The sequence below is a fragment of the Netta rufina genome (assembly GCF_964035555.1).
Source record: "Netta rufina genome assembly, chromosome: Z".
Lineage (NCBI taxonomy): Eukaryota > Metazoa > Chordata > Aves > Anseriformes > Anatidae > Netta > Netta rufina.
Window position 1 is genome coordinate 6,785,643 of NC_140126.1, and position 23,987 is coordinate 6,809,629.

Consider the following 23,987-nt stretch of genomic DNA (forward strand, 5'->3'; position numbering starts at 1 on the left):
GAGAAAACTCAGTTGCAAATGATATAACGTCCCATTAAATCTTACTTAAATGTTTTTGTTAGCAGAGGTAGGCTCTTATTTCAGAAAAACATGCAGCAAAGTATATGAGAAAAGTCTTGGTCACTCAATATGAAAGCACTTAAGAATTAAATCTAAATTAAATCTGCCATTAGTGACCCATGTTGGGTCAATACGAGTCTCTCTCCCCAGACTTGTTCAAAATTTCCTACTCTTAAGTATATCCAATTAAAAATTCCACAGCATTTCTACATGACTTCAATCCATATTGGAATATCACAGTCATCAACGATATTGTTGTAGACTATTACTATATTGCTTTTTACAAGCATAGACCTTCTATTGTTTCTATAGTGCTGTAGACATATGAGACAATGTATAATATGTCACTAATAACAGAGCAGTATCAGGTATTCTGTGAAAAGTAATTCAACCTGAAAGGGAGGATTGACTGCTGAAAGAAGAGAATGGATCAAAATCCAGAATTAATGGCTTTATGTGACTCTCTCCATATAATCTAAGGGAAGAGACTTAACCTTTTTCTGCCTCAATTTCCCACTAGCTCTGTAAACTGTATGGGTTCTGATGGGTATCTATGCTGTAGAGCACAGTGAGGCCTCAGAGGGAAAAGACTTTAGAACTGCTAAGCTTTATTTCTAAAATTAATGAACTTGTTTCATCTCCAGGGCCAGACACTAAACTAATGCAGAACAGTGGAAAAACAACTTTTAAGAGGACAAGCATTGATCGGCTCATGAACGTCCTTGTGTTGATGGTAAGTCCGATTAGTTTAGCTTAGTTTCTTCAGATGTGTTCATCATTTCCAGATGCTCCACCTCTTTGTCCACACAAATGAGGGAGTATCAGAAGTGACTCGTGATAAAAAGAAAAATTCTGTAGAAATGTATTAGCAGACTGAGTCCTGCAGTGCCTCTGCGAACCCATCTTGCAAAGCAAGGCCATTATATTGACAATGTTAAGAACCTTTCTTATGAGCTTTTCATTTGCTGTGCTCTCGCTTGCTTTACTTTTTTTTTTTTTTTTTTTTTGTGAGAATCACTTTGAAGCCCACAAATGCCTTTTTCCCTAGTAATTTTGTCATTTTATATTTATGTAAACATTAGCAGTTCTCTCTCTTCTTCCTGGTTTCTTGGCATCTTTGATATCTGTATAGGACTTGGTAATTGAGCTTGTTAATTTACATTATACCAGCTTTTGTCTTATCACATTAGGGTAAAAAAGTTAGACATGGTCCTGCTAATACCCAGAAACTGGTGTTTTTAGCAGCTGGCAAATTTGGGAACACTAATCTTACATCGCAGGCACTCTCCACAGATGATAAAACAGATCTAAGCTGAGGTTTATGCTAGCCAGTGGTTGTAACAAATGGCAAACGCTTCCAGGCAGAGGTAGCGATTCTTTTGCAGACTCCCTCCGATTTTACCTCTCGAGTTCAAAGCTGCTCAGGGAAGGGACTGTTCTGGTTGTTACTGCTGTTCTTCAGAGACATGCATTCTGATGATGTTTTACTCAATGCTGTTTGAAGAAAAGCTATTTATTTTCAAGGATTTATTTTACTTCAGAGGCAATCATGTTGTGCTATTTCATGCATGCTGCACTGCCTTCAGTTTGTGACATTGAGAAGGTCTGGCTGCTCCTGTGGTCACACATCAGTGCCATCTGTTTCCCTTTCTTCCCTCCTGCCCTTGCTCTCCATCCCACCCTGGCAGCCAGGCTGGGGGCCGGATCCATCCCATGGTACTAGAGCAAGCTGTGGGGAAGACAGAGCTCAAGGTGTCCAACAGCATCCTGCCTACCACAGCCCAGGGCAAAGCCTGTGCAGGGCTGTTCTGAGCTCTCTCTGCCCTCTGTGAGTGTATGCCTCACAGCACAAGTATCTCCAGGCCCATCCTGGACAATTCATCCCAGACCTTGTCCTCTTGTTTCTCTCTCAGACTCCCAAAAGCTCTTTAGCTGGGTCCCAGGGTGGGAGACATGGTTGGGTAGAGCAGGTTGTGCCTAGGAGACTGAAATTGCACGAGAGGAACAGTGATTAGACTGACTGTCAGTGCTGTGAAGCAGCGTCCTGCACATCTGCATGTACATATTTGCTGTAAAGCAATGCCACAGCACAGAGAGCCGCTCCAGGGTCGTCTTCAGGCCCTCTGGAGTCCTTGCTCAGTGTGCAGTGAGGACACTCCCTTGACTTTAGTAACACCAGTCTCTGCCAAGTGAAATTCTTGCCTATCCTCATCAGCTTGTTTTCTTCCCTTGAACTTAAAGGGACAGCAAAAACACGTAAGGTTTGGACATCTAACATTCAGAATTTTGCAGGTTTCTGAAAAACTTCATGTTTTTAAACATGCTCCGCTACATCTGGAACAGAGATGTCAAGGATCCAAAGAGCAAAGAAATGGAACAGAGAAAAACTGTGCAGCAAAATCAGAATTTAGCACTCAGTGAAGGTTTGCCAAAAGTTCTTTCACAAGTCAAGGGTCCCGCCCAGAGCTTTCAGTCTGTTTGGCCCTCTTCATCAATGCGAGCAAGATGGATTTACTTCTTGGATCCATTAAAAAAAAAAAAAAAAAAAAAAGAATTAAAAAAGAGAGCAAGTTGCAGTGGATTGCATCAGCCTCTGCCTGGGTTCTGCGGCTCTATTGGAGCTAAGCATGAGTTTTTCTACTTTATGCATTTTTAAGGCACCTAACATTTTGGTGTCTAAGTACAGCTCTGCCCTAACTCAAGAAACAGGCTCCTGGCACACCAAAGGGGATGTGGCACCAGGTCTTTCCAACAGTTTGGGTGGTCAAAGGTTGCGAAGCACAGTCATAAAAAGAGGCACTATATTGCTCTCTTGAGTTTGGAAATACAACCAGTTACAGCTTGCTATAAATAGCTTATTTTAGCTTAATGAAACTTGTTCCACGTTAACACTGGCAATGCTATTTTGTGTTTAATTGTCCATAAAACTTCAGGGACAAATCAGTTTTTTTGGCAGGGCATGCCAACGGAGACCTGTTTCAGCATTGATCCTGGTCTGTCCCTACAGGGGTTAATTGGGAATAAACCTTTCCAGATGGAAACCATCACTGTTTGTTCATGTTTGGGAGCATTTCTGTCTGTAAGGCTCTTTGGCAGCACAGGGCAGAAAACAGCAGGAGAGGAACACAGCATTTCTTGGGGAAAGACGTGAATATTCTTCGGCCAGGGCCACTACTGCCAAAGCCAGGAATGGTTTTTCCTCCAAAACTTTCCTTCTTTTTTTTTTTTTTTTTTTTTTTTTTTTTTTTTGCAGGTTTGGGGAGGCACATTTTCAGAGAAATATAGCTGTCAGCTTCATCACTAAATGCCTTATTGCATAAAATCCCAGAGCAGAACTCAAAGTGCCAGCAAAGAATCTGAGACTGTTTTAATTCTTTGTCTGAAAAGAAATGTCTATCCGAAGTCAGCTCCTCCTTCCAGAAATCTGACTGAGTCCTGCAGAGGATCCATCTCTGCACAGGCAGGTCCCTGAGAGGGAGGCTGCTGATGGTGGGAAGTGTCCTCCATCTGTGATCAGGTTTATTCACATCCTTCTCTTGCAGAGCTGTGGCAATGATTGCAACACCCTACACGCAGTTGTTTCTCTGTAGAGAAATTAATCTCTGGGGCCACTGTTAACGGCTCGGTCTTTCACATTTTTCTGAAAGCAAACAGCATGTTAGTAGTCTTTGTGCAAGCATGAGGACTGCATGCAAATTGAGCTGTTAGGGACAAGAGCATTATCATGGAAAGTGGACATAAAGCAAAATAAAGTCATAAAGCAAATGCAGTAGTAGACACGAGCTGCAGTATTACAGGAGAGTTCAGTTGTCTTGCCCCACATGTTTGTCTGTTGCTAAATCATACACTGAATTTCCTATATAGATTCATGATGACAAACTGACAAATTTTAACCTGTGGGGCAATGAGGAATCATTCAGGGTACAGCGATAGGATAAAAGAGACAAGTGCCTTTTTTAATTCATTTCCTTTATAACAGACAAGGTCTGCAGAGAGAAGTCATATCTTTTTCTTGACCAACTGAAATACCTCTAAAAATGGATGGGCTCATCTCTTTTCTCCATCTATTGGTTTAATAAAGGACATAACCTGTTCCTGGGTCATGCCTCTCACATATCCTTAGATCATCCTGATTATAACAGCTCAAAATGAAGTCTGTTTTTAGTGCTGGCCACAGAGGTTTATAAACACCACACCACATTCCTTACTAGCAAGCAATATTGTCTGCATTTCACCAGTGGGGTAATTTATTGGGCTTCCCACAATTACTCAGAAAAACTACTACTGTTGTGGGAAATAAACGTGCCTCCTGAAATTCAGCCCAATTCCTCTATTTGCGGAAGTCTCCATTTACCATCTTCTAGGTATTAAAACTCAAGTTGGTTGGACTTTTAACCAAGTGATTCAAGTCACACCATGAAGTATCACTCTCCCCTTCACAGGTTACCTCAGCAATGCAAACATCTGCTATACCAGCAATGTTTTTACATTTGTACCACAATTGTTGTTTCAAAAATAGTTGGTTACTGTTGTAATGTGGTTATTGCTGAGTGGCCTTATACATAATGGTCCAGTGAACTGATATTTCCTCTAATGACTAATTATTATAATTACTAATAATGAACTAATGACCATAGTTGCAAGAGATTTTAATCAGCCTGCTGATTCCATGTCTTCACATTTTTATTAGGATGGTAGATTTTTAAGGCAAATATTTGGAGAAGTTGATATCAACAGAATTCTTTTTATTATCATTTGTCCAGGAATGATGTCATGCTAGCTTCTGTTTATCTTTCCCACAGTCACCATTTCAACCTTTGAAATATTGTAATTATGTTAACAGATTTTCAGTATGGTGGAACTTCACAGTTTTAAAGCATTGTTAAAAATTAACTTAATTTGTTAAGAAAATTTCTCAGTCCCTTCAGGCTTTCAGCTTTAAATTACCTGGACCCACTGGTTTGAAAATGGTTATTATTAGCAGGTAGAGACACATATTGTTCCTTGTCACAGTAGGTACACTGTCTTTTCCATCTGCTACATCATATGGGATAGATACATCCTTCTGCTTCATTCCTCCATCATTCATGGAGGAACATCTGTCGAATGTCTGCCTTTTCCACAACTCTGTTACTGAGTTCACTGTTTTCTTGGTATTTGCATCACTATTAGCTAGTCACAGTTCTGTAATTCATTGCAGTTCATATTCATTTCTATTAGCTTTCCTTCTCCCCCTTCTCTTTGTTTCCTTTTCCAACTAATTGTATTGCTATATTCTTATCTTCTTTTAACAACAACCAAAATACAAACAAAGAAACAACTTTTATGACCTATGTAATGCTTTTGTGTGTATGAAATTGTGTTCCTGAGCAAGTCCCTGTTTTCATTACGGTGTCCCACTTTGGAATTTTCTTCCCAGTTGCTGTTTCCCTGATTGCTTTAGGCTTCACAAAACAGGCCTCCCTAAAGTCCAAGGATACACCTCACTGGTTTCTGTTGCTTTCTGTTTGCTCAAATGAAATGTAATCAGATCGTGATGGCAGGTACCAAGGCAACCATTAGTTCTAAGTCAGTGATTAACTCTCCTTTAACCATCAGAAGGGTATCCAGTGCTGAATTCCAACCTGCACAGTGCTGGATTTCCTGAATTACAAATTATCTTTACAAATTTTTCAGAAATGGTGAGGAAACTATGGCACATCTGGCTAACAGTCAGAAGTCCTCCAGGGAGTTTCTATTCCCAAACACGCAGCCAGATATTTGAAGAGCAGCAGCTCAACTCACCTCTAATGAAATCTGATGTTCTGCAGCCAGCTGCCCACGAACACCCTGTTTTAGAACTCTACTTAAAATTACTCTACTTTCTACTTAAAGCCCCAAATCACTAAAGACTGCATAGTGTAGTGGCATCTTTGAGACAAAGCATCGTATTTTTGCCTGTTTTCCTCCTGCACTCCCAGGAGCCTTCCTCAGTGATTCAAGCTGTTCAATCCCTTTTGATTAGGGTCATCCAATTAACCTGTATATAACAAATTCTGTTTCTAATACGCAGTTTCTTTTCTTTTTTTTCTTTTTTTTTTTTTTCTCCAGATCTTTGGATTTTTAGCACTGATGTGTCTTATCCTAGCCATTGGCAATGGCATCTGGGAGTCTGATAAGGGCTACAACTTCCAAGTCTATCTGCCCTGGGCAGAGGGTGTCAACTCTGCCTCCTACTCCGGCTTCCTCATGTTCTGGTCATACGTGATCATTCTAAACACAGTGGTGCCGATTTCACTCTACGTCAGGTACGTGCCAGAACCTCCTTTCATGTTTCACCTAGGAGAGTTTTAGCTTTTGTCTTATCCGGGAGCAGCATTTTTCCTGGACATAAATGCAACCCCATTTCGGGTGATCCCACACAGCCAAGGCCAGCTCTCTACGCTGCTGACATCTAGTGAAGAAATCTCATAGGCACTGTTTTTTTGTGGGTCTTGACAAGCCCTGTATCATTTTAAAAGGACAGGGGGGTAAAAACATGTTGTCTGTTTCAGTGAGACCCTATCTTCTTTCCCCTATGTCCAAACATTATTTGACAGGGCCTAAAAACATTTTGGTGGGTAACTCCACAACCCAGTGGTGCTTTGCTTCTCTGCTTTCTGCTGGCTTCAGTGGTCTTTGTCAGGGCTGGAGCTGAGACAGCAGTGAGCCCTGGAGCAGGAGAGGATGACTGCATTTGGGCGAGAGGTGTAAGGGTAGGATGCTATGGGAGTGAGACTGGAAACCTGCTACTAGTAGCTTCTTGCTCTCTCCCATTTGCATTGCCAACCAAAGTGAAAAGCACATTCTTCGAGGTGGCTTCAAGGCTCAGGTGAGGGGTGGATTGCCAGGTAAGTAGGTGTAATCAGGCTGAGGATCTCTAGTGCTTGGTGCTGCATGGACACAGTCAGCTCCATCACTTCCCAGAGAACACAGTGCTGCATTGGTTGTTGCAGATAGGCAAGCAGGGTTAAAGGGTAGGAATTGTGAAGAAGTTGCCTCCAAAACCTTGAGGCTGCAGTGTAGACTGACTAGGTTGGTATAGTTTATCACTGAACCCAACTCTTCAGGGAGAATTGGTACTGACTGCAGAGCAAACCCTTGCTATGAGATTCACAGAGAACGTTTGTGGAAAGTTTGTGATGTCAAACTGCAAAAGACAGATCTTAGCTACTGGTGCTGCCCTTTCCCTGCAGCTGCTGGGAGGATGAGGAGTTACACGCAGAGCTGCAGGGTCGGAAGTTGTATTCTAAGACTCTTTTGTGTTGGTAAATACGAGGAATTCACCCTGTTCCTCCCCAGTGTGTCAAACCAGCAGCAAAGTGGAAATTCATGCTGTCTGTGAGCTGATACTGCTTGATGATTGTATTGAGTTACACAGTGACTCACTTGTTCTCATGGTCGGGGTTGCTTGCACTCATCCCCGGGCACCACAGAGCAGATCAGCCCTGAATTTCACTGAAAACATTCCTTAAACTGCACAAAATGAAACACCCTGCTGCTGCTGCTTCGCTTTTCAGTCTGCTTGCCTGCCACGCATGAAAGACTGCCACTTGTTCACAGCAGGGTTAATGTAGCATTGGGGTAGTCTGGGTGAAAATGATGTATTGGTGGTTTTCTTAACTCATTGCCCAGCCTACGGACTTCTGTCACAAAAAAGTAGCCTCAACTGAAGCAAGTGCAGGCTGAAAGAAAGCATAAGATTTTCAAAATTTCCTGTGTACTGCTGAAACTTCTCAAATGTATTTATGAGAAGTTGTTCTATAAACAAAGGAAATGAATTTACTATAAGCCTATCAGATCATTTCAGTGAGGCTTGCTTCAGCTTTGCTTACAACAGGCCACTTAAGGACAACCTGATGAGTACGCCCTGTCATTGCCTTCAAAGTTGTCTTCTAGCTGCAGTTGCTGATGGTAGCTGAAGATAAAGATCTTGTCCTTTAAGCTAATAAATATTCCATCTCCTTCTCTTTTGGGTTTACCAGTGTAGAGATTATACGCTTGGGTAACAGTTTCTACATTGACTGGGACCGCAAGATGTATTACCCACTGAACGACACACCAGCCCAGGCCCGTACCACTACACTCAATGAAGAGCTGGGGCAGATCAAGTACATCTTCTCGGACAAAACAGGGACCCTCACTCAGAACATCATGTGTTTCAACAAGTGCTCCATCAACGGCAAATCATACGGTATATTATCCATTCGTCATATTCTCTGGGTTTTACACCTCTCGGTAGAGAGAAACTAAATATGATATCCAGAAGAGACTGTTTTATAAGAAGCTGCAGTATCAAGTACAGGGCTATCTGTCAGATATACCTGGGCAGCTCAGATATTACATTATTTAAATAGATTAATATCATTTTCCTGTCCTTTGCTTCCCCTTTTTGCTACCCCTTTACCTCCCTTTTCCTGCACCAGTATACACTGAACTAAAGAATCTGCACCTTATTACTTTTTCCCGCATTGTAGTTTTACTACATCTGTACCCAAATATGTTCTTTTTTCTGATATCACTACCTAGGTGATCTCAGCCTTTCGTGGTATTACTGATATGGTTACCCAGCCATTACTAACCCTGCAAAACTCTACTCCCCCAAACACCCCAGTCCTCCCTTCCAGCTATATGTGGGGTGCAGGTGTTTCTCATGATTCCCTTTTATCTGCTTGTGAAATCAGCCAATCCTCACAGTGCTGTCTGTACCTTTTGTCAGCTACTTATACTGCTACCTCTCCCATTCAGTAATTTCTCCCATCAAGAGCAGTGGTTTTCCAAATCCTTTTCAGGTTGCTTAACCTTCAGTCAGTGCCTAGTCAATGGCGTGGTCATTCATCTGCAGCTCTAGCTTACTTGACATATCAGAAGAAAAGTTTGTAGTGAGTTGGAAAAGTTGGTAGCATTGTTAGATCCTAATAATCATTGATATAACAGGCTCCTTCATTGTACAGCCCCAGGCAATTTTCTTCACCCTCCTCAGGAGGTGCTAACCATTCACAAACTGACTAATTGATTAACATCATTACATTCCCCCAGAGAAATTAGTCACATCCTATTTGGAGATGGATGTTGTTTTGCCTGTATCAGACCTGCTGATGGACTGATGTGCCAGAAAGCTTGTCTTTTTTTTTTTTTTTTTTTTTTTTTCCCCAGTGGAGCCTTTTGGTCTAATTAAAGGAGTTACTTCTTCCTATAAATCTTACTTTGTCTGTATTTGGGCAACACAACATCTGTAAAAGTACTGTTATGCTGACCAGTGCTGGTGCTGCTAAACAGTTTTTAAAATTTCAGTCTGTTTATTCATATATCCTGTAGTTTATTTTTCTGAAGTGGATGTCACCAGTGTTAACATAGACATAGTATGTGTGTTCAAGAAATGAACGGGAAATAAGTGGAAAGAATGCAGACAGTGTACTGCCTATTTTTTTCTAAATGCTTAGCTAATTCTCCAGAATACTTTGGGTTTTACACTCGTGGCATTTTTGAAAGCCATGCCAAAAGAAAGAATGAATTGGTTCTGCTGCCAGGAAGGAGGCTGTAGAGGCTTAGGCTCCGTATTGAGGAGAAGGTGTCGAATAGCCTTTTGGTTACAGTTCCCAGCGGGATCAACCGATGTACAGTTCTCAGGAAAGATTGCTTCTGAGTTTCTTTCTACAACTTCGGGGCTTTTATGAGGGAGTACTAGTAATTAGAATTGACTGTAATCATCACAGTTGAGGTTGCTGATACAGGTATGGATTGGTCATTCATGTAATTTGCTGTATTTCAATCTTATTTCAATGAACTATTGAATCTGGCCAGCCTGGACACAGTCCAGAGCTTCCTAGTGAAATTTTTGTTCAGGCTTCAGTAGTGAAACTCCACTCACTGGGGTTGAGACGTCATTCATTTCTCTGACTAGACTATCAATTCAGGGATATCAGGGATTATCAAGCAGCCTTGCTACCTAAGCATGGGAAGAAGGGGCTTTGACAACTTCTCTTTGGTTGTCCAGGAACTGCTACAACCCCAATATAATCCTGGAGGCGGATTTTGTCTCCCATTCTGAAAGAAAGGCACAAGAGAAGTCATACCCTGAAAACACTCTCCTAGCACTATGTTCCTTCTGGGCAGAAGCCAATTCTTTACTCAAATGCCAGTCATCTTTACGGCAACTGCTTTTTGTTTTCAGCATCTGTCAGTCTTTGGATTTTATCATGGATTGACGTAGGATCTGATTTATATGAATCATCAGTCACCAGTCCCCATTTCAAGATATTTGTGCTACTGAAACTTTTTAATTTGATACTAGCTTCAAAACACTTTATTTATTTTATTTATTTAATCTATCTATTTGTTTATTTTTGGTAGAAAAGCTAGGAGACAGCTCTTATCTGAGGCTTATGGCTATAACCTCAGTCTTTCTTGGTTGCAGGTGATGTGTATGACATGTCTGGACAAAGGATAGAAATAACTGAGGTAAGTGCTCAAGTGGTAGCAGAATCTCTGCTTTCTATGATCCTGCCTCCATAGGTGCCAGTAGACAAATCCCACCCAGGCATAGCTCACATTCATGCTGCTCCTCTTGATCCTGACAGCATGAAATCGTGTTCTTGTGGACATCAGAGGCTTGTCAGAGTTGCATTCCCTTCCAGTAGGGCTGCTTTGAATTTGCAGGGTGGGCAGCCTGAGTATCCACTGTTCCTTCAGCTTCACATGACATCCTACTGCATGCACAGTTCCTCTGAACACTTGGCCGTTGATATTGGTTGGAAACTTGGACACTGATGAATCTTATTATCCTTGGCAGTGAATTAAAGTTCTGGCTGGGAATCAGTGAGTTCAGTTCATATGCATAACAAGGTCACCGTCAAATTCCCCTATGTCTGGACACTGGAAAGTGTGAAAATGAGTGGCTTCTCCATTTCTATCCAGCCTCTGTTTGTTGGCACAAACCCACATCTTGGATTTCATTGCTTAAAATGTCTGAAAACTGCAAGCAGTGATCCAAGTAACAAATGGCAAAATGATGACGAAAATCCCACTCCTCATTCCAGTGATTCATTTCCAGGCACTTTAAAACTACGCACTGAAATTGGCTGCTTGTACTAAGCGCTGTCCCACCAGGCTGCCCTCACTCCAGCAGCAAAATTTCAAAGGGCTAGCTTGCTGGGGGAGAGACGCTGGTCTCCTGCCAATTCACCACCAGGCAGCTCCTCCTGCCCCTGATACAAGATAGAACAGAGTCTTGCAGGTTAAAAGGACGCTGCCCACATATTCATGGAGTTGGAGTGTCCAGGCCTTCTTGCGCAAATCAGTGTAGGTGGGGGGGCTGTGCTCTTGTGGCAAGTGCTGACTGTCAGCTGGAGCAGGTCAGAAGGATGCATGACTCCCATCCTGGAAACTCTGAGCTCACTGGGATGGGGCGGGAGTTGGGATCATCCCGGGCAGGCTCTGCAGTGCATTCCTCCGTGACACTTCATGCTTTGAGCTTCTGGCTGTTTCTCCACTGTTCCCCTCTGCTTGGGACTCCCTGTTTTTGGACAATAAGGGCAGTGCCTGTGGAGCTGAACCTTTACATCACTTGTCTGTCATCTTTTTCCATATCAGGGCTTTTTCTTGCTTTGGGAGAATAGGGTGGGGAACACAGGAGGATGATGTCTCAAAGCAGCCGTGTTTTGAAGGCAGGCATTTCTTTAGCAGGAATCCTGTAGGAAAATATGCTTTGGTAGAGCGAGGCATCTTTTTGGATAATCAGACTATCAGCCTGAGTGCTGCTCTGAAAGGCACCTCAGGTGCCTGCCCTTTGCTTCGACTCAGTAGCTTTTGAGGCTTCCCACTCACTCAGATTGATCAGTCTCTGTCATGAACAGCCCTGCAGGAGAGGGACCTCCGTAAATGAAAGGAAGAGAGGGGCGCTGTCATGGGCATGCATCAGTGGGCAGCCATCAGAGAGCTCTACAAATAACACAAAGCCATGTTTTTGCAGAACACAGAGAAGGTTGATTTCTCCTACAACCCGTTAGCTGACCCAAAGTTTGCCTTCTATGACCACAGCCTGGTCGAAGCTGTGAAGCTGAGTGATGTCCCAACCCACAGGTTCTTCCGCCTGCTCTCACTTTGTCACACAGTGATGCCAGAAGAGAAGAAAGAAGGTGAGGACTGTTAAAGGTACCAGACTGAGTGGTTCTGTTCACCTTGCACCACCACGGCGTGTCTGCTCTTCACAGAAGCTGTTACTGGTCCTTTTGGATCCCTGGTGATTTTCTGTTGCATGGCAACACATAAATTAGTGTTTTTGGAGTTGCCACATGGGAGCAGAAAGGACCAGAGCCTCTAATCCCCATGTGTTTCTGTGGTGGAGATGTCATTACTGCCACCACCACACCTCACGTGCAGAAACTGCAGGTGCCACAGCTTTCCTGCGGTGGCAGACAGCTTGCCCAGCTCCTTTTCTATTCCATACATAGATAACTGCTACAAAAAAAAAATATCTTTGAATTTATATTTGTAAATATCAGAAACAAAGTAGAAGCCTTTTTTTTTTTCTTGCGTGTCAGGTAACTTGGTGTATCAGGCCCAGTCTCCTGATGAGGGAGCCCTTGTCACTGCTGCCAGAAACTTTGGATTTGTGTTCCGGGCTCGCACACCAGAGACCATCACTGTTGTGGAAATGGGAGAAACGAAAATCTACAAACTGCTGGCTATTCTCGACTTCAACAATGTCCGCAAGAGAATGTCAGTTATCGGTATGTTCCTTTTACTCCCTTCTTCATGGCTTTTCAGGCTTTTAAGCGCCTTTACTGGCAGCAGGACCAGTACCCCAATATCTTCTTGAATTTTGAGTGCAGATGTCCTGCCTGAAGATCTGCTTGTAGGAACTACAGAGTCCAACAGAGCATCTACTCAGACCAGTGCAATCAGGGTGTAGTTGCCTGTGCTGCTACCACTAAGGCTGATGGTAGTTGCATTATCTACTGTTCTAAGCAAATCTCGTCTTGATTCCTGGGAGTTTGCCATCACTTGGTAGAGTTTGGATATGTCTGAAAACCTTTGTTTAGATGCAAGTGCTATGAATCTTGAGTGCTTCAGTCTGGTATCTGTAGAATTTCTCTCTTCTTCCTTATAGTGCGGAGTCCAGAAGGGGACTTGACTTTATACTGCAAGGGGGCTGACACCATTCTTTATGAACTGCTTCATCCATCCTGTGATTCTCTCAAGGAGGAGACCACTGAACATCTGAATGTAAGTGTTTTCTTCTGCACTGCAAATCTGCATTTGATGGTTGCCTTTTCTCCAGGTATGGAAATGTAATTTCTATTGAGACAGAATACAGATTTTAGTAGCAGCACCCAAATACCAAATATATATATATGTATGTATATTTCATGGGGGATTAAGAGGGAAATCAATTTCTAAAGCTTTAGGTATCAAATCAGCTATCACCAGTACCACTTGAACTGCTCTAGGTTACCTAGAACATCTGTATGTCAAATACAATGCAGGACATTTCAGAAGAGCTGCATTAGTACGGATTAGGAAGTGGAAGCCGGGCAGGACAGGGGAAACACCTGAAATAGCACTATATATCTGTGTTTGGCAGTTATATTCCATCCAATTCTGCTGTTATTGTACAAAGCAGGTGCCCAGCATATTCAGGCATGCCTTGATTGGAATAATTCAGGTTATCAGTAAAAGGGTCCCAGAGCCTTTTACCTTCTTGATACAATCCAAATCTGCAGTGACTATGGTCTGAGAGGCCTCAGACAGAATGGGCTGAGCAGGGCTGGCATAGTTGGGATCTCCCATCCTTAGAAGTGTTCAAGGCCAGGTTGGATAGCACTTTGAACAACCTGACCTGGTAGAAGGTGTCCCTGCCCATGGCAGAGGGCTGGAACTGGATGGTCTTTAAGACCCTTTCCAACCCAAACCAATCTGTGATTCTATGAGAGTCTCAGTTCCCTTCCCTTCCTCCAGATCATATATGGGCTTGTTGCCTGGGCAGCATGCAAAATGCAGCAGTCAAACCTCGTGGCTTTTTATATTGGTGGTGTAGAGTAAAATGCAGTGAGAGGTGGATGTCCTGGCCAACATCTACTCCCTCTGTTGATGCCAGCTCCTGCTGGTACGGAGCAGAGCACAAGATAACAGAAAGATTTGCCAGGGAGGTTGAGCAATAGCACAAACATCCCTGCTCACTGCCTGGGGGAGCCAGAAAACATTGTGTGTGAAGGAGAGGTCAGAGCATAGGGAGATGAGCTGCGGATGTGGCCTGTCCTTAATGCACCTTTACTTCAGATCTGCTCTTTTGGAATCCCAAAAGAGAAAGAAAGTGGATGTCCTGTTATGGGCGGAAGCCTCAGTTTGCAGAGAGAGACCTCAGTTATTCCACCAGACACAGACCTGTACTGTCAAACACTGAGAAATGTACTGTCAGTTGTACATCTACAGAAAGCACACTTACAAGGACTTGGAGAGATGTAATGAGTGATTGTGCTCATCCTGAGTATTTAGGTCAGCCCCTCAGCAAGCTGAGTGCAGCTCTGAAACTCAAAGCAGAGTTCGGCGTGTTTTATTTAGGTCTTACTATTCTGAACCTCATGTTGAGAAATGTGAACCTGGCAAACAACTGCCTGATTGATGTAAAGTTTTAGACCAAGAATATAAGAGAGGCCTTTTAAATTTGTTCTTTGTAAGGATGTAAAAGTGACCTGGAACTAGTTTTTAAAAAGCGCCCTGAGGTTTGTGGTCTAAGGTGTGTTTTTCTTCACCTTTCCTCTGCAGACATTAGGTAACAAGTTTTCACAAATAGATGTTTGCTTTCAGAGAGTCTTTTGTAAACCAGAGCAAGGAGTCTGTTCTCCTTTGACTTATTCTGCCTCACCACCGTCTCGCAGGAGTTTGCTGGGGAAGGTTTGAGGACACTCGTCGTGGCCTATAAAAACTTGGATGAAGAATACTTTCAGGACTGGATCAAGCGTCACCACGAAGCAAGCACTGCCTTGGAAGGACGGGAAGATAAATTGTCTGAGATATATGAAGAGATCGAAAAAGATCTAATGGTTGGTATTTCACAGAATCTGGGCCAAGCTCTGAGGGAGGCAGCCGAGATAGTGGTTTGTGAACAAACAGCTCAGTGTGACTTCAGTAAACACTGTGCTGCAAACAGCTCGGTGGGTTGTGTGACGGGAGTGGTTTGAAATATGGCGATGCTGGGCTTTTGCTGGCACCCCCGTGAGGAGCCACTGCGGTGTCAGCCACCAGTGCCTGGGAATGGTGTTATTTTAACTCACGTGGGTGTCAGAGTAGCTTTTTCATGATGAAGTGACATAGCAGAGCTTAAAGGAGATGACAGGGACACAAATATTTCATAGCCATCCTTTGTATGTGCAAGTGGCTGATCTATTTATTTTCCTCTCTTTGAAATGGCAGGCAGTGAATAATCCCCAGGTCCCCCTTCATTTCAGAGGGTGTTGCCTTTGTTCTTGCAGCCCTGGGCAGAACGGGGGCATGATGTCCACGAAGATGTTTGTGTCACTCTGAAATAGGACTAAACTTGTGATCTGCAAGTCATTCTTTTCTCCTTGAGTGTTGTTACAGCCCTGCGGTTTGCCTGTGCTTTACAGCCATGAATAATGAATGAAAAGGATGTGTGGGATCTGAGAGGAAGCAATTCAGCTTTTGCACTCACAGCAACTCTTTCCTGAGATCTTGGAAAGCTGGGGAGCTGCACTGTTGCTCCTTCCATTAGCTGTGTGTTCAGGATGCCAGCAGGGCCTGGGAAGAAACACATGTGAGCCTAGAAGCAACTGACCTTTGGAAGTTGCATAGTCCATGGGGCAGAGCCTGCTGCTCTCCCAGTCTCAACAGTGGGAAATGCTAATCCTGCAACTCTGCAGATTACATCGTGCAAACGCTGTGTGGGTCATGTCCAAAGCAGGAATGACATGAAGGTTCAAGAGGTCAAGGAGACAGCTGTTTTGCATGTAAGGGTTATGAAGCTCATGGCCTGAGTAGAGACGAGGTCACTGGCTCACAGGAGGAAGAAACATGGTTAAGAAGGAAACAGTTTACATGAGACCCTTCTCTTCACCCTGTGTGGAAATTATTTTACTTCCAGAAGGTGCTGCAGGGAAGGACAGGGAGTGGGTGTAGGAGTCCCTGGCTTGTGGCAGTGAATGGATACAAGGGCCAGAGTCAGCACAGGAGTCTTGTGTAGGCATGGAAAGCTGCCAGGTATCACACTCTGGTTGATGTCAAGAACAGAAGTCCCTGTGCATAGCAGACCCCTTCTGGGGTCCTTAGAGTGAGTAAGGATATAAGGACAGCAAGGAGGAATAGAGGCAGATCATGGTTATATTCAGGGAATAGTAGTAAACATACTATCTATCATTGATCAACTTAAAAATTAAGGAAAATGGATGTGGGAATGCACGCTCTTAGTCTGTGTTCCTGGGTGCATTTGACATCAGTGTTCATCTCTGGGCTTCCAAGTCAGAATCAGGCTGCCAGGAATGGGCAGGTCCTCCGGGAGGTGGCCTAGTATGCTTACAAACATTTAAGCTCTCACTAGCTGGACAAGGGACTACTGCTGCAAAACATGGATTGTATAGTTTTCAAAAGCCTATGGAAAGTTTACGTAGTGTTGTTGTATGTATTAATAACACTCGTAGCTGAGGATGATAAATATTCCAGGAAACCAAAATAGATCTTGTTCTTAAAGCCAGCCCTTGAATTTAGTCTACCAACAGCAGGAGTTATGTAGTAGCAGACGCTGCCTAAACCTGACCTAGCAGTGAAATCTTCAGGTTTCTTTGACAACAGGATAAAGCCACCAAGTATCTCCAAAACACAGAGAAAGCAGTAACTTTGAAATTACAAAGGTTTGTGTCCTGAGCAGACAGTGGCTTAGTGTTGTGTAATGGTGTGAAGAAGGTGGTGGGCATGGGTGTATTGTGGGCTGGAGCAAATGCAGCCAGTTGCAGTGTATGGCTGGGAGCAAGCTCCACGTTAGAGGATATATATGGAGGTTTGGAGACAGGAATCCCCATATGTCTTCATTCCTGTGTTAAATCTCTATCTGCTGTGAAGGCAACATGTGGAAGAACATGGATCTGTAGGGGTGCAAACATGTGGCAATTAATTTCAGGCGTGTTCATGATCCAGCTGAGTCTGCAGGATTACAAAATAAAACATTTGTAGGATCAGTGCTCTACTCCATCCAGTAGATTTCCTGAGGAATAATGAAAGTCAATGCAACTTTATTCCTGGATTTCATTTGTACTTGCTTGAGTAACCACATGGAGGTCTAATGCTTTCTCCCTTACTCACAATGGGAATACTTACCTGCTCCCTGTTTTTCTTCTGTTAAGCTGCTAGGTGCCACAGCGATTGAGGACAAATTACAAGATGGGGTCCCGCAGACAATCGAGACTCTTGCCAAAGCCCACATTAAGATATGGGTTCTCACTGGAGACAAGCAAGGTAAAGGGGCTACAGCTCTGTGTGTTTCCCTTCTCTTTCACTGGTGGGATGATTCTGCTAGGACCTGTGTTGTCATTGTCTCTCCTTTGAAAAACTGCACAGATGATAAATTTACAGGGCTTTGCTTCATTGCCAGCTAGACAAGCTCCAGTTAACTGGAATTAGACCAGGTAACTGTAGCTGGTGCCTGTTCCTAATTCCTGCCCTGAGGCTGGAAACAGTATAACAATAGCATCCTTTGCCATTGGAGAGGTGACAATGAGGATCCTGTAGCCTCTGTCTTATGCTGTGAAAAGATGTCACTTTAGTACAGTTGATTGTCCTGGTGAAGAAGTCTTGAAAAAATTTGGTCCCAGTTTCAAGGAACTTTGATGCTAATGTTGATCTTAGTTCTGTTTCAATGTGGTCCTGGAATGGAAATGGAGCTTCTGGAAAAGGCATTAAGTTGGAAAGAACTGTGAATAGAATCCAGTGATTTTTTTTTTTTCTCTCAGAAATAGCAAGCTTCCTGGAACAATGGTGTTTCCAGGGGACCAAAAGTAATTGTAAATTATTTCACACAAAAAACAAGCAGAACTTTTGAAAAAAAATGAAGTGTCTCTATTATTTTTTGGAGGGGGAACAGGAAGGAAAGCTAAGTATCCTGAATTTTTATTTTTTTTTTGAATCTACATGAAACATCTTGGTAACTCTAAGTATGCAGAATGAAGGGTCTTTTGAACTTTTTTATTTTAGTAGAATTATTTTTTTCCATTGCCTTATGAAGCCTGATTAGGGGAGATTTGCTGCTGCATCCATCAGAGTGACTCATCTAGCTGTATTAAACTGCTGGCTCTGAAAGGCTGCAAGGCATTTTGAGTGAGAATATGAGCTTTTGTCACGGGTGTAAAAAGTCCGAAGAGACTGTTGATGGGTTTGGGGTACTAAGATGTGTCATCTTCTTGGTTTATCTTTCTCAGAGACGGCAATGAATATTGGTTACTCCTGCAACTTGCTGAATGATGACATGGCAGATGTTTTCGTTATTGAAGGCAGCACGTCTGATGATGTACTTAGTGAACTCAGGTAAATGGTTGAAATATACAGCTTCATTACTCTGCACTTACAGTGGAATGGGGCAGTATGTTGTTATTCTTCTTTTTTATTTTATTTTTTTATTTTTATTTTTTTCTGTATGTTTACCTGATGTATCTCATTTCAGGGACTCTAGATAAGGGCTAACAGACTTCTTGGAAGACCTAGCAGCTAGACATAGTGTAGAAATCTCCTGTGTGGATTAACTCTGAAACTTCTTGCACTAAGAGGCCAAATCTATATAAACGAATAAGACAGCAGTCTCAGTGCAAGCAACATCAATTGGCACTGGACAAATGATCTGGAGCCACAACGCCAGACTTGATCTATTGTGTTTCTCTACTGTTCATCCACATTACAATTTTTTGCTTGGATATGTTCCTTTTCTAGCATTATCTGGAAACCTAATTTCCTCCACAGCGTCCTCAGAAAACACAAGTTCTTAGATATAGGTGGAAAATTGGGAAGTTTTTCCATCATTTTCAGTTGAAGTAGGTGGTTGTCAGACAACATACATGGAAAATTGGGATCCCTTTGGGATACTGTCCTTTGTGACATTCTGATGAGTTTTTTGACCTGTAGCAGCACAAGTTTAGCAAACACTTGTTAGAGTTTCAGAAGCATGTGGCTGATATGCACAAACAGCTGCAGCTAAACCATTCATGTTGTGGTAGGGATACAGGGAAAATTGAACTAAGTTAACAAAGGGAAGCATAAAATTTCTATTTTCATAAAGTTGATTAGTAAAGCATACATCTTTGCAAGAATTTAATTATTATCTGGACATTTTTATTTTTATTTTTTTAGGAATGCAAGGAAAAAGATGAAGCCAGAGTCCTTTCTGGACAGTGATGAAATCAACATTCAATTTGAAAAATCTTCCAAAAAAACAAAGCTCCTACCTGATGAGCAAGCAAATGGGGTGTATGGTCTGGTCATCAACGGTCACAGCCTGGTAAGGAATGTTCAGAGTCATGATGGGACTCAATTTTCTTAGGAACTTAATAGGTTAGAATATGTTGGAAGTCTGAAAATGCTTTAAAAATTTAGCCACAGAGGGCTACTCCCCCCTCCCTCCTACCCCCACTCCAACTGAAGATTAGCTCTAGTTGTTATCTAAGACATCAAAGATGATGGGCAAGGTTTCAGAAGACTGGAAAAGGGAAAAGCTGGTCCTGATGTTCAGTGAACAGAAGCAATAAAGATTATCCTTTACAGAAATATACTGGAAGAATAATCAGATACTCTGTGAATGCCCCGAGAAGATAACATCAAACATGGATTTTGAGTATGCCAAGAAAGTATTCTATTAAATATATCTGATAACAGATAGAGCGTATATCATATAACTTGACTAATAAGTTGTTTGATGCTCTCTCCCATGATGTTGTTCCAAGCAAACTGAAGTAATGTGGCCTAGATGAAATTTTTATGTGACAAATGCAATACTGTTTGGCAGTATGGCTCATAAGGGTCTACTGTAGAAGAAACAACAGCTAAGTGGTGTCTTCAGGGGGCAATCTCACATCTATTCAATATTTAGTGTTTTAATTAACTGCCTACAAAGAGAGCAAGCTTCTTAAATCTGCAGATAATACCAGGCTGGGAGGAACTGCAGGGTAGAGAAAGAGTTCAAAATTAGATTTGAAAACAATTATGAAATATTGGAGAAATACTTTGAAAAAATGGAAAATGTAGTTCCAGAGAGAACAAATGCATCATCCTCCACTTTCACATAACCAACTGAACACATAGAAATGTATGTATGTATGATCCTAAGACTTGTAAAACATGTGAAGAAATCCTCCTGCTCCATTTGGCATCAGTAAAATCTTAGCTGAAATAATTCAAGTTACTCAGGCCCTTTATTTTGAGGAAAATATAGGCCAACTAGAGAGAGTACAAAGAAAACTAAGATCATGTATGATCTGGAAAACATGGGGGAAAACTGAGAGCATTATTATTCTGAGCTAGAGAATACTGGAACTGTGTACACGTGGTCTTGCTGAAACAGAGGGAAAGAGCAGAGCACAGCAGCATCTGCAATGGCATCTTCATACAGCTAGTTGATCTGCGTGCTATACCATTAATATAGTTTCTACATGGTGATATAGTTTCTATATGGTGATTAATATAGTTTCTATGTGGTGATATTTTGCTAGTGCCGTGCAGTCAGGATGCTGTGTCCCTAGCTGCAGTGACTGGTATGTGCCCTAAAACCAAGCTAAGAAAGGTCTCTTGTTCCCTGCCCACTACTAATGGGGGGGAAGCAGAGGCACTGGTGACTCACAGCTTTTGGCTTTAAGAAAAAAAGACATCAGGCTAAAGGATGGTCCGCCTTACACTGAAAGGGCAGTGGGCCTGCTGTGGTGGCTCTGAGGAAGAGAAAGTTGTGTAGATTCCTTCCATGAATGTCTACTGAGAAGAGACATAAACAAAGAATGGAGCCAAAACACAAAATTTGAAAGAACTACAAAAAAATAAGACTGCTCCTTCTCACGCAGAGCTGGAGAGGTGACCAGACATCCAATTAGCTGTGTGTTTCCTGAATACAAATAACGTGGCTGACTGATTTAAAGGTCAGCACTCAGAGCAAAGTTGCATTTGCTCTGGTTTTGTGTTTTGCTTTCTTATGCTTACCTGAGTTAAAGCTGTTCTATTTGCATTTTTATTTCCTTTAAGTAGTCCCAAATTGAAATCTGTTCTATTTATACCACAGATTTGGGAGGCAGTGCTTAAAAAATAAACCAAGAAGGATGAACAAAGGCATGGAGATGGGCAGGGCTATCTCAGGCCCAGTAGCAGCTGCATGAATGCAGTGCCCCCTCTTCTGCTGCACTGTCAGGATGCTTCAGCCAGAATGGCTGTTGTGCTCCTGTGTGATGGTTCAAAGGCCCAAACTCGTAGGTGTATCAGCCACTCGTAGGTGTATTACTTACAGTGGTGAAGTGCAATGGGCATTTTGGTGAGAAAAATACATATTGCATCAGCCTGGCCTGGAAGAACTTTCAGGCATCTCGTACCTTCCTTGTGCTGAAGGCAAAACCAAGCTCAGCTCTCATTTTCCTCCCACTGCATCCTCTTCGGGTGGCCACAGGCTGCTGCCAGTGTGTGACAAACTGCTAGGCACTGTCCTTGTCCTTTCTTCCCAGGCCTACGCGCTGGAAGAGAACCTGGAGCTGGAACTGGTGCGAACTGCCTGCATGTGCAAAGTGGTGATCTGCTGCCGGGTCACTCCGCTACAGAAGGCCCAGGTGGTGGAGCTGGTGAAGAAGTACAAGAAAGCGGTGACCCTGGCCATCGGAGATGGTGCCAACGACGTTAGCATGATCAAAAGTGAGTAATGTCTGGCAGACGGCATGCCCCAGCAAACTGACTTGATGTCGTGTTTGCTAACTGGCTTGGCATCAGCAGTGCATCTCTGAGGGGCCTCTGTATGATCTTGTCATGGCATCAAGTGGTCATGTCCCAGGTTTCTTGGTTTTTACATTCAGAATAAACAAAAGCCCACTGTGGGACAACAAGTCTTCCCCGTATGTCTACATGGCCATCATCACAATGGTAATACAAAAAACAGAAAAGCTTGTTTTAGATGGGACCTAACTGCCAGGCAGAAAGGAAATCATCATACTTGTAAATAGCCTGTATAATGATCCAGGATTTTTTTTAATGTTTCCATGTGGCGAGGCCCTTTGTCAGTTATCTCCCTTGTGCTGTAAAACACAGGCCCCTAGGCCCCTTCATGTCTGAGCATCATTTGATGCTGCATTACTTCACTGATTTTATGAAAGAGATCCCCTAACTATGTATAATTAAATTAAGATTATTCAGAAGGGCCTATTGCTAATCTTCCTTGTGTTAATTTGCAAGAATTGATTAACTGGAGCCATTTAATTAAGAAAGAAAAGGCTAAGTAGGGAGCTTCAAGGGAGATAAGTCAGGCAGACAGTGAAGAAAGGATAAGAAAAGCAAGTTAAAATGTACAGGATAATTAGAAACTAACCCTACCACTACAAGAGGGTTGGGACTTTGGGATTTTATCAACTCACTGTTCCATGGAAACCTCTGAATCTCACCAACCTTCAGCCATCAAGATTGTCCTCATTAGTTAAAGCTGTATAATTAGCTGTCACATTAAACTTATGTCCATGTTTAATAAACCCAAGTTGCTACTAAAAGAGACATGACTCTTCTATCTAATTATTTGATTGAATTAATAAAGCCCAAGAAATGTAAAAAGGCTGCAGTCTGCCTTGTTCCACTGTGTCTGAGAAATCTGTAACGGGTTTGACAACTTAAAGGTTTTGCTTGTCTGGAGTGATGCTTTAAGGTTGTTGGAAGGATATGCTTGCATGTGAATACAGTTCATACAACAATATGAAAAAATACTTTTAATTTCTAACAGCAGCAATGATTCGTGTTGTTGGAAAACATTAAGAAAGAAAATATGAATTGCCACTGAGGGTGGTGTCATTCCATTCAGATAATACAAGCCACTTATTGAAAATGTATCAACACAGCTAAAATCATAATGCTGCTGAAAGAATTAGTACCCCGCCAAATATTTTTTTTTTCTGAATATCTTTATATATGATTATTATTTTTTTAATGCAGGCTGGGAAGGAATTAACACAGTGGCTCAATGACAGGAATTCTTTTAAGTAGTGGGATTACCCAAACCCACACTGTACTGACATGGCCAATAACCTTCTTGTTGCAGCTGCCCACATCGGGGTTGGTATCAGTGGCCAGGAGGGGATGCAGGCAGTCTTGTCCAGTGACTTCTCGTTCGCACAGTTCCGCTACCTGCAGCGCCTGCTCTTAGTCCACGGCCGCTGGTCCTACATCCGCATGTGCAAGTTCCTCAAATACTTCTTCTATAAGAATTTTGCTTTCACGTTAGTGCATTTCTGGTATGGATTCTTCTCTGGCTTCTCTGCACAGGTAGGTCATCTTCTGTTTTCTTATGGTTATGTCTAACATTTTCAAGCAAAATATCTGATAATATTTTAAATGGAAATAAACCAAGCCGTTTCCCCCCATGTCACTGTAAGGCACACGGATCTGTCTTCAGATTGTAAGAGTATAAAGCAGACATTGTACTGCTGGTAAAGGACAGATGCCTGAAGATGTTTAGGTGCCTTATAAAAAGCATAGGTGTCTCCTGGGACTTTTGGATGTGTACAAACTGACCACAGACATCAAACAATGATGCAAATTACTCAGAACCTGACCAGTTTGGTGCAGATCTGTGTAAGACCCATGTCTGCCTTATTATTACATTTAAAGTAATCAGTTTAACCCCAGAGCACCTGCATGCTTCAGTGGCTTGTAAGAAAAGCAAAGCATTTGGTCCAATCCCTCGGTCA

The 23,987-nt window shown here is 42.5% G+C and overlaps 1 protein-coding gene across 2 annotated transcripts in view; it reads left to right on the plus strand.

Moving 5' to 3' along the window:
* The window catches only part of LOC311221037 (phospholipid-transporting ATPase ID-like), a 69,856-nt gene that overhangs the window by 37,171 nt on the left and 8,698 nt on the right, over positions 1-23,987 (plus strand). For both annotated transcript variants that reach the window (XM_084304764.1, XM_084304763.1), the window contains exons 11-23: positions 705-793; positions 6,151-6,347; positions 8,064-8,272; positions 10,496-10,539; positions 12,050-12,215; positions 12,621-12,809; positions 13,190-13,305; positions 14,958-15,122; positions 17,433-17,544; positions 18,504-18,609; positions 19,426-19,573; positions 21,771-21,954; positions 23,339-23,562. In XM_084304764.1, coding sequence (XP_084160890.1) covers positions 705-793; positions 6,151-6,347; positions 8,064-8,272; positions 10,496-10,539; positions 12,050-12,215; positions 12,621-12,809; positions 13,190-13,305; positions 14,958-15,122; positions 17,433-17,544; positions 18,504-18,609; positions 19,426-19,573; positions 21,771-21,954; positions 23,339-23,562 — 1,949 coding nt within the window. The remainder of the gene's footprint in view (positions 1-704; positions 794-6,150; positions 6,348-8,063; positions 8,273-10,495; positions 10,540-12,049; positions 12,216-12,620; positions 12,810-13,189; positions 13,306-14,957; positions 15,123-17,432; positions 17,545-18,503; positions 18,610-19,425; positions 19,574-21,770; positions 21,955-23,338; positions 23,563-23,987) is intronic.